The sequence below is a fragment of the Chenopodium album genome, chromosome 15, assembly GCF_948465745.1.
Source record: "Chenopodium album chromosome 15, dcCheAlbu1.1, whole genome shotgun sequence".
Lineage (NCBI taxonomy): Eukaryota > Viridiplantae > Streptophyta > Magnoliopsida > Caryophyllales > Amaranthaceae > Chenopodium > Chenopodium album.
In genome coordinates, this window is record NC_137848.1 from 39,149,350 (window position 1) to 39,160,822 (window position 11,473).

The 11,473-nt window shown below is 35.3% G+C and overlaps 1 protein-coding gene across 2 annotated transcripts; it reads right to left on the bottom strand.

Annotated features, from left to right (window-relative positions):
* Positions 1-271: 271 nt before the first annotated feature.
* LOC145583136 (uncharacterized) lies at positions 272-11,183 on the bottom strand. Of its 2 annotated transcripts, none has more exons than XM_081640292.1 (15): positions 10,709-11,183; positions 9,928-10,089; positions 9,712-9,828; positions 9,545-9,629; positions 7,934-8,042; positions 7,704-7,771; positions 7,496-7,621; positions 6,492-7,417; positions 6,073-6,276; positions 5,914-5,974; positions 2,997-3,110; positions 2,581-2,694; positions 2,414-2,497; positions 1,177-1,249; positions 272-923 (listed from the first exon to the last, which is right to left on the bottom strand). In XM_081640292.1, exons 1-14 carry the CDS (start codon positions 10,801-10,803, stop codon positions 1,223-1,225), a joined length of 2,292 nt encoding a protein of 763 aa, XP_081496418.1. In that variant the 5' UTR covers positions 10,804-11,183; the 3' UTR covers positions 272-923; positions 1,177-1,222. The 2 variants fall into 2 exon arrangements, with proteins under 2 accessions (XP_081496418.1, XP_081496419.1); XM_081640293.1 differs by having other exon boundaries at positions 9,928-10,086; positions 10,709-11,182.
* Positions 11,184-11,473: the final 290 nt, after the last annotated feature.

The following is an 11,473-nucleotide window of genomic DNA, read 5'->3' on the forward strand; positions in this document are numbered from 1 at the left end:
TTTTTGACAAGGATGTTCATATAACATTAACACTCCCTCCGTAAATTTTTTGTTAAAGTGTTACATTTTAACCGAAACATAATTTTAAGTAAATTAATTGAGTTTAATATTAAAAGAAATGTAAGTAGGGTTGTTGGGTATTACTATTACATCTTTCTTTATCTTTTATATATATTTTTAAACTGTAGTTTTCTAATCAATTTATAGAATTTTGAAATATGAAAATAAGAAAAAAAAAAAAAAAAAAAAAAAAAAAAAAAAACCGTAAAAATAATACGGAGTAAAATGGCCATTCCACAAGTACTTGCCAGAAAAGCAATGAGTTCCAAGCTGGAACAACTTTCTTTTTACATTTTTCTTTTCCAAGTAAGCAAAAGTAAAACAATTTTATATGGAACAGCATTCCTAAATCACCAACGCCACCACTAACACCGTCGGTGTCATATCATCAGTTGCTACAACTACCCATTCGACCATATGTAGATCTTCGGGCATTTCAATTTTCAAATGAACAGACATACAACTTAATACATTGACTGTTACACCCTGGAATCTTTGAGAGCACGATTCCTAGTTGCTCAGAGCCCTGTTAAATTACAAATGATACACTGCAAAAACATACTTCCATCTTCCCCTACAGCTGCTGTAAAGCTTGATCTTAGTCAACAAACCCATCCTCGAGGTATAATAGTAGTAGTTAAACTTGCTTAAATATGATTGACTTGCGCGCCATTCTGACTAGTCGCAGTGGAATGATTTGAAAAGAAAGTGTGAGGCTCTGAGAGGACAGCTCTTAAAACACCTTTGGTATAAACAGGCTACAAGAAATGTATAACCTTGCTCACATTTTTGGGAACAAAAACACATTGTGGCATCCCAACTGTCAATTCCTTGGCTCCATTTTCGTCCCTGCGCTCCTGGAACTAGAGAACAAAATAATTTAATTCTAACCTTATTTTTCTAATCCACCTTTCTCATAGAAAAAACATGTGCATATAATTCGAATTAAAAACTACTAAATGTCAAGCAAGTTTTCAAAATCTTTTCCACCAACCATAATAAACACCATCCTTTTCTGAAGAGGGAGGGGGGGAAGCACTTGGAGAGGTTATAAAATGATAAAACTCAAGGAACTATAATCAGTGTCAATATAGGCATATAAAGGACAAAACTAACCAGTTTAACTCGGATGCATGCCCTGGTGTCAGAACCATTCCTAATGTCAGCATTCTAAAGCATGTGATGGAACCTGCAAACCATTTGTTCCAAGCTACGAGATTAGAGTATGTACAAGGATGACGTGGCCTAATTATAATGATAAAATACATTTGTCCTACTATAATCCACTTTTTATTTAATAGTAACACACCTAAGCAACAAACAAAGAGTAGTCTAAGAACTAACACAACTGCAAATTACTTAACCTGTACACCAATTTTTAGTACATTCTATCCACCTACCTCAGACAAGCTGTTACTAATCAGCTCAGATTTAATCAAGAATTCCAAGACGCCTTACACAGCCAGAATCAAGTTATGGCTCATGGCTATTTTTAGTATTTTTCCTTCTTTCTCAAAATCATTGTTTAATAATTAGTTTAACCATTTTCACACAAACCCTTTTCTGTTGCTTTGAGCATAATCCGCAATGCTGTATCAAGCAAGAAAATTAGTTTATTGAATATATACCAATTAGCTCTAAACATACCTAAATGGCTAGATCTAAGGGATTTCTCACTTTTCAAAATTCATACTTGTGTACTTTCTGTTTTTTTGGTCTCTACATAAATATACTTCCTCCGTTCCCCTAATATTACGACATGGGAGGTTGGACATGGATTTTAAAAGGAGAGAGATAAAGAGGAATAAAGATAAGGACACATGAGGAGAGAGAAAGAGATAAAACATATACAAATAGGAATATGTTGCAATATTTGTGAAATTTCCAGCAAGCATATTTTATAGTGTCTTAAATATCAAGTTATTATCCTCAACACTATGTTTGGATAACAACACTGAAGGGAAAGGGTAGGGAAGAAGAAGGGAGGTGGGGGGAGGGAGGGACTGACCTCCATTTTCCTTCCAAATCCTTCCAACAATGGAGGAATTTGGTTTATTAAAAGGAGATGCAAAATTGATCCCTATATTTCCTTTCCCTTCCCTAAGAACCCGACTTGGTTTAAACTTTAAAAAATTAAAAATTAAAAAAAAAAAAAAAGCCTGCATATTTACATCTGTTTCTGTATTTTATTCCCCATACATATATTTGTTTCTGTATAAAATCTGTATTTTGTGCTGTATAGCACTATACACAATTAACGTATGTTAACAAATGCTACAGAACTAATCCAGGCCCTAAAATGAACAAAAACAAGCATTAGGATAGCAAAACTAGCAATTTGCGCCATCCTTACCTCCAACAAGTTTTCATCTGGAAAGCAAGAAGTTGTACAAAGGCTATTGGAACTGTCAAATTGAAGAATCCTAAGCTTCCCCTCCTGCATACAACAGTAAAAAATTATTAGAAATTCAACAATATTGAATTATGAAATAATAACACAAAAGGATCCCAAATATCCACCTTGGTGCCATAAACAAGACCGCTACCAACAGAAGGATGAAAACAAGCAACATTAACTTCATCTTCCGCACTAGGTAGGACTCTCACCAGCTCCATATCAGAAACTCTGTACACCTGGAAGATTAAACCAAACTTAAGAAGTAGAAGTACAACAGTATAGAAAAGAAAGCTGACATGAACAGTAAAAGCAATGTTTTTAGGTAACATCTAGTTGAGTTAATAAGACCAATTTTCAATATAAAAGAAAAATAGAAAGCACGAAGGACCAGCCAAACAGAAAGGGATGACTAAATATTAAAGAAAATGGAGTACAATATTTGATATCAAATTCAATAGTCAATAGTCAAGACACATGACCACATCCAAAAGAATACATGATTTGTGAAACGCGTTTACTTCTGTATACCCAAAATTACCTCTAAAATCGTGTAAATGGGGACCGTAGTCTCCCCATCAAAGACAATACTCTTGAGAAGAGAATTATGGCGTCGTCCATAGGCAAGCAACAAGTGTTCTGACGTCGGTGAGAACTGCAAGGTAGCACCAAAACATTATATAAGCGCAAAAAATAAGAAAATAGAACATGATAAACCAGTAAATAGGTAAATCAAGTTTACAAGCTGATGATAGGGCTTGGATGCCTCAATAGTCCCAGTACAAATCAACTTACAGGATCTTTACCATCATATATATCCAGACCACTTAAAAATCATGTACATCAATCTTTCAATTTCTATGGTGTTAAGTGTGAGAGAAGGGGCTAAAAATAAAATGTAACATTGTTAAACAATTATTAACACTGATACTGTTTTCTTCTGGTACTGTTTTCTTCTTCTTTATTTCATTTTATTTTATTTTTTTGTTGGGGAGGACCAGAAAGGAGGAAACTAAGTATGCTACCTTCACTGGTAAGAAGTCTTACCATCCCCACACACAACTAGTCCCAAGCAAATAAAAAGAGTGGGGTTGCATTAGACAGGCTAAAGCAAAAAAGCCAATCCATACTTCATACACACAGAGTTTTACGTAGTATATACTTTAGTTTGTTTTAAACCAGGTAGGAGAAAATTTGAATCAACAAGGTCTTATTTATTTATTTTATTTTTATTTTGGGTGACAACTGGCGAGGCCAGACATGAGGGAATTAAAGCCATTAGTGAGCTTCACTGAGAACGAAGTCTTTCCATGCCCAAACACAACTAGTCCTATGCAGATCAATTGAGTGGGATTGCATTAGACAGGCAACATAAAAGCAAAAAAGCCAATCCATAAGTCGAGCAATATTTCAGTTTGTTCAAAACCTGATAAGAGAAAGTCTATCAACTAGGGAGCCTCAAACTATATCGAACAACAGCTTTTTCACAGCCATCCAATGTCATGCGTCCATAAAAGACAGCAGCTTGGCTGAATTATTTAAGAAATTTTCATTCTGAGTTATAGAAACCCTTTATCCTCCAATCCCTACAAAATTTGGGTGATCATGTTTACTTTGCCTAAATCATATTTCATCCCTATCAATCACATAACTAGCCCCCCCTTTTTTTTTTTAACATAACTAGTCCTTTATGTAGATGTGTGACAGCTGCAAAATATACTCAGCACTTCAGCAGCTTCCCCACTTCGCCCCACAAAAATAAAAAATAAAAAATTAATTAACAAAAAATTGGAGTTCAAACTTAAAAGGAAAAAACAAACGGCAAGCAACATCTCAAAAGGTCAAAATTGACAACATCCATTGTAGGTTGTGACTTGTGAGTTAAGTTGCTTGGAGTAGCTTAGGAGTCTCGGGAATGTGTATGGATTCGAGTGTCAGGTGTGGCAATTTCTAAAACTGGGAAAAGTGCTAATAATATGAAATTTGTTTGTATACTAATAAGATAGCACATGAAATTTAAAGTTGAGTGTAAAGTAGCTATACAACAATAATAAAGCCTTGCTCCAAAATGATCTTGTACACAAGTCAGTGCAATGTCACGAGAAAAAATTTGCTAAGTCAGAGAAACGTAGCTTGTAAGATCACCAGCAATTCAATAGTGCCAAGAAATAGAGATCAAAGACAGAAGTAAACCTTACTCTATTATAATTACTCACCATGTTCCCAAAACAGATCGAAAAAATCAAAGATCATGGATTTGACTTGAAAATCTAGATCTAGTATCCTTAGATAATAACCAGAACACCTCACAAATAAATTTCTTATCAAATAATTAACTTCATTATATACAAAAAAATTATGCTTCACTAATTCTCTACTTTTAAGGTTAGATGCCCCTAAAACGGGTTGTGTAGTTTGATCTCTATTATTAGAACAACGGATTTCTAATTGGCTGCCTACCTTTGAGTTAGTAAAGCAGAAAATTCTTAGCAAGCAATTCATTCTCTTTTAGTAATACTAGGGCTTGGGCAACTCATTACATTATCTCTGAAGTCCATAACAGAGCCAATACCCAATGTACAGAGTTCCATACAAGGTAGGACAAACTCGATAATGTAATAGACTAGCTTTAGGAGGGGCACTTTGGAAAGTTTAGTATCATTAGGTTAATAGTCTCTAGCCTTAGTATAAATAGAGGGAGAGGGGAAAGGAAGAAGTAGGCAGAAATTTATTAGGGAAACCTAGAGGAGTCAAATGGCCTAAAGCCCATTTTGGAGAGTTGTGGGCTAAACTCACTATTTGAGAGTAATAGCCTTAAGTTATTAACTTATCTTTTGTAACCCTTCCATCATTATCAATCAATCTTAAAGCTTTGATCTTTATTATTGCATTATTAAAATCGGAAATATTAAGCCTGAAAATTCAGTCCATTACAGATAATCATATGCTTGTCATTTAGCCTGTTAGGTCACTCATATTAGTGGTTTTGTTCACTTGTTTAAGTTATGTTCAATAATATATTTCCCTTATGCTAGCAGCCAGATCAGAGTGTAAAACTACTACAGACAGATTTTCATTGAAGTCAAAGTTCCATAAGTAAGTCTAAACATAATCTATATCGCAAAATTGTGAGCCTTTCTTAGGTTATTTAATTTCTATGTTCTTTTTAGTTCGCATGTTTCTTTTATCATGTTTGCCAACGCACAAGTTCAACAATTCATATCTCAAATAAAATAGATAAAAATTATAAAAAAGTTGATATTCTAAAACTATACATTGGGATGATCCTAACAAAATCTTACATGACTATGTTTTATCATGACTATAAATCACAAAAGCTAGTCAAAGTAGAGTCTGTGAACAGTTAGCAACAGTAACATCACACATATGTTCCACAAACAAGAATCATAATTACTAAAAAGCAGATAAGCCAGAGGGAAAGGATATCAATGACAGACCTGAATTGACGTCAAACAGTGGGCAGCTCTTATTGCCCGTGACGCAAGTACTAACCCAAACCTAAATAATTACAATAGAAAATCATATTGATACGTGATTTAACCAGGAAAAAAAAAAGGAAAAAAAAAAAGACAAAGAACAATAATTAAATCACATACGTTGCCTCCTCAAGGGAATATATCCGTAGCTCATACATAACTGGTTGAGCTGAGATTGGATGCCTTGTTGGTGAAGTTGCAGCTCCTAATGCATCATGATGAGCCTGCGTCTGAATTTCAGGTTCACCTTCTGTCTGCGGCATCATGCATGCAACACAAGCAGCCAAAAATTTTCCACATGGAGAAAAATGAGCACCCATTTCACTGCAAAATATAATAGGACAACAAAGTCACTTGATGCAAAAATTCAACATAAAGAACATAAATAAAAATAAAAAAAAACAGTTGGTTCATTGCTTTGTTCCCATATATGAAAACTTCACCAATAAAACCCTAGCAGCAGGAAAGCAAAGCCAATCTCATATAGTTAAACGATTGTTTAGCAGGTAGAAAGTGCATATAACAATATATTAGCTCACCTGCAGAGTACAGCGTGAGGAATAATCAAACGACATTTCTCCGCATCAAGATGAGCACAGGGATCTTTTATGTCATATGGCCATATTCTAAGTTTCACAGTGCATGGTAACTCAGCTGCTGCGGCAGCTGCTAGTGATGTGGCAAGCTCAGATTGAACTCTGCTAATGACAAGATGAGGGTCTCCTTCATCCTGTGGAATAGCAGCTGCTTCCGCTGCAGAAGTGCTAGCTGCTGCTCGGGAACGTGATGAACGATGTCGAGAACTGGACCGACCGCTGCCCCTTGTATAAGATGTACCCATTTGCATGGCTGATGAAGCCACTGGATCCTGAATTATCATCTCACTTTGTGCAGAAGGAGGTTCTTGCGAACTAGCAGGACGTATCATGCGTTGTCCGGCTTGGCTTTGACCAATTAACCATCCCTGCAAGAAAGGTAGATCCCAATATGCAGGGTCTCCGAAAGGGAAAAACTGAGTATTTCTTTCTTCTGGCTGTACATCAGATGTTTCCATAACATCCACAGCAGACTCCAGAGCAATAGCTTCCACCTCAGCTGATACAGGCCGCATTTCATTCGGAACCGAAGAAGTGTTACTAGATTCAATGGGAGACAACAAGAGCTCATACTGTCCAGATGGGGTTGAATATGTTAGCAACCTCACCGACGAAGAAGGACCAAACCTCTGCTGCATACTACTTGAACCTGCATTTCCATCTGAGTGCTGAAAAGATATTCTTCCATCATTTCTGGAGAGCGGAGGCCAGATCAAGAAAGGAAGGGACATGAGAGGAAGTTCCTCAGCTGAACTAGACCAATCAGAAGCATGAACATTAGCAACATATACAGTAGGAGGTGGATATCGCACATAACCCTGAGAAGTTGCAAGTGTCATTGATGAATCTGAAGAATCAAGGTCATTGACCTGCATGCCGAGAAAATCGTGAGTAAACAATATATACTGACACAATAATTAATTTCATCTTGAATGAAACCAGCTTACCTCAGCTGTCAATAAAAAAGGTGCAGCATGTGGATGGAAGTGAACAGCACGTAATGAACGCCGTGTCTTCAAGACAACAGTAGGGATTGACATTTCTCCTCTTTCGTTATAGTGCCATATGTATAGCTAGCCAAAACAGAATTTATACTTCAGCATCACTTGATTGAGCATAAAACCCAAAATAATTTAGAAAAGTAAGCATTCTTACCTTGTGACCTGAAGCAACTGCAAGCAGCTCACCCTGGGCATGGAAAGCAATAGAAGCAATTGGTCGGTCTGCAACAAATGAAACATTCAAATTAGGAGTTATTTGAGAAAAAGAGAGAACGGAGAAAATAGGTTAATTTGTTTATATTTTATACAAGAGATATTAACTTAAAAAAGGAAAAGAATGCACTACAAACATTTAAATAAACCATCAGAGCTAGAAGTAATTACAAAAATCCCGTGACCCAATACATTCTGCAGTAATTGCATCCCAAAGCCGAACTTCATGATCTAAACTGCCACTAGCAAGCAAGCCTGGAATTGTTGGATGGAACCTAACCTGAATAATTCCCAAAAGGGAAAATAAGACAAATTTTATCAAGACAGAAACCATAAAATGTAATCTGCACATCAATCAATCCCCAAGAAAACAAAACTTCAAGTGAAAAATCAAATCTCAATTCCGTCAGAATGAAAATATTCAATCTCATTCAAGTTGGCAAACAACTTCTAATCCTTGTCAATTAAACACATTTCCTTTCAAGCTAAGAACAAAATGACAAAACATTACAAGCATAAAACTGAACCACATTTACATAAACAAAGACACACAAAATGTAAGTCATGCTTAAACAATCGCAATCTATGTCAATATGTCACAAACGACATTTCTAAAATTCACATACATCTTAGAAACTGAAAGGCATACAAAGCATCCCAACTACTATGGATCCCGGAAAGAACTCCAAAACAGATGTAGAATCAGGAATTAAAAACTTCTCTCGAATGACAACCTCAACCTGTTACAAATATCCTAGCCCAAACCTAGGACTCGTTGAGCCAGCTATGTCGTCATATTGACTAGTTGATTTTGGCAAGTGACTTAACCAAGATATCACAGTTGTATTCTGCAAAAGTTGTGCCTTATAAATTGTCTGGCTTTATTTTCTTTTATACTCTTTGCAACCCCAAATTATCACAGTTGTTCCTTAACCACATTAATGTTAGTAACATTCATTATCATATTATTTCCCTTGCAAAAAAGGTCACAATTATTTCTCAAAAGAAGGAAAGAAACTTTCACTTCATGTGATCTTCCCTTTTTATCGGCAAATTCTACAAAACCAAATCTTATATACACCACTTGCTAGCTACAAGTTAAGTGCAGTGCGCAGCTTTGTTTCTAGACCTTAAATTCACTAAATATTTATCACCAAAGGCCTAGCCAGTATTCAAGTAGATAGATGAAAGTAGCAATGCCAACCTTATATCCCTACTCTATATTATCATCATATCTGCATTACATAGGTTATTTCAAAATGCAATCACATTCCTTATCAAGGGAAAGAAAAGATTAACATAGTCATTCATCAACATGCATGAGCAAAATGGTAAATGTATGTGCAAGATAGAGAGCCTCAATTTCCTAATATGGACTCCAACAAATCAAATTCCGCCCAATAATTAGGTTGCAACCTCAACATCTCATGCCCTCGTGCCGCAGTCTTTCCAAATTGTACAGGAAAATTTACCAATAAATGAAATGCTAACAGTATATCCAGCACCATTCTTTAAAGAGATCAGAACAACAACCTTAATGCTCATGTTGAATTAACTTTTGAGTTAATAGTACTTATGGCTTTGCATAAGTTGTACATATAAATATTGTCAAAGCTGAAAGATAATGCTAAGGACACTCAGAACAGTAATTGAACCCTCTTAATAAATTTGAATTTAAAAAATTCAGACTGCAAGTGATCACCTACAAAAGGATCAAACAATGAAATGACTCATGTTTAAAAGTTTTTGAAAGTCTTTACACTAATAGAGACTGAAACTTACCACCCAGGGTGTCCTCCGATGCCCACTTAGCACTTTCAGACAGTTTCCACTTTGGCAATCAATTATCTTTACAGTATGATCTCCACTGCATGAGTAAAAACCCAACATGTTAATATGATACTTACATCTCTATCTACAAAACTTGTCCGGGTTATAAGAAAACTCACTGTGTGGAAGCAAGTGTCTTCCCATCTGGACTGAAAGCTGCTGCAATTGTTGACCTAGGAGGTGGTACGAGAGGGCAATATTTGGCTGATAAATGACGCAAGGACTCTGCCTCAACCCTGGGAATACAACTCAAATGAGTTAAAAAGATGTATCAAGCTTTTCTTTTGATAAAAGGAAACTAAAAGAGTCGCCACCAAGAAGCTGAGAAGCCCTACCATGATATGAGGCTACGTCTTGCATCTCTTCCGGCCTCAAATATACGGCTAAGATCATCAAAACCACCCTCTGAACTCTCACCCCACAACCTTTTCGTTGATCGCTTTGTTCGAGGATTGATCTCTCTACGAGCTAAAAGGTTGAATACATTGTCTCCACTGCTTAAAATGAATCAATAGCATACCCAAAATTCAGTAGAGATCTATTAATGCTAAGTCCGGCATAAGACTCTAACAACACGCATAGTTTTTATTAATAATTAGAAATTCCTCAACTTTGGAGCCCCACTTATAGAATACCATATCTACTAGAAATTAATGACTAAAATTAGTTAAAAGAGGAAAATTAATCACATGGAAATTCCATCATTTACCATATGAACAATTCTTCAACTGTAATACCCAATTATCATATAAATGTTCAAATATCTTCACTAAATTATTGTAAATCATATTCACAACACACATAAATTTCTTAACCCTACTTCAAAATTCATATTAATAACAGATAAAAATATACAAAGTATACATAATATACAAATTAAACAAAAAAAAAATTAAAAAATAAAACCACATGCAACTTCAAAGATCAAATTGTCCAAAACTAATTCAATTTACAAAATCTCAAAGCTTCCAACATCTAAATCTACCAGATCTTCAGCTCAAGTAAAGTTAAATTCACAAAAACATATTTTTAAAATTGTAAAAATTATTAAAAAAATTAAGAATTAAATTACAAGATCAAGGAGAAAAATTCGAAATCGAAAGTAAAAAAACCCACCAGCGTCGAGGAGCAGAATTGCTTGAAATTGAACGCGGCAAAGTGTTTGAGGTTGATGGGGCACTTGCATCATCCACCCACATTGGATCCCTCATTTAAACAACCCCACCTCATAAACTAATCAAGAAATTAAGAACCCACATCAAAATCCCACCATTTTTTCACAAATTTCTCATCGAAATTTGATGATTTAACCCAGAATTTGTGAAGAGGAAGGTGAGATGAGAAGATTTAAGTGAAGGGAAATTGAATTAGAATTATGGGTATTGATGAATTTAGAAAGGATTGTGATTTTAATTGAAAGAGAAGATTAAGGGAATTATGGTGGGGTTGGTGTATTTAGCAGCCACCAAAGGGGAAGATCGAAATGGGAAGGAACCCAACAAACTAGAAAGAGGAGAGAGAAAGTGAGAAAATCAATAATAATTTTGATTTTAATAATCAATAGTAATAATTGAATAAAAACCTAAAAATTGAATACAAAGATGAGAGAAAATGAGGAAGACGACGTTAATTTATTTTTATTTTAAGATTTTTGGGCTTTGAATTTTGTTGTTGATTGAGTTTGGATTGGGCTTCAAATTCTTGTGTCTTACCGAGTATGGAGTATTTATTTCAATAAGTATTAAATGCACCGTGGTGCATCAGACTCAATTCGTCGCCCAATCCAGCGAGTCTATGTCCAATAAAAAGAAGCCTACGCCTAACAGAAAGAAGCCCAGTCATTTTTTGTTTTCACTATTGAATTTTGATATTCTCTTTTTT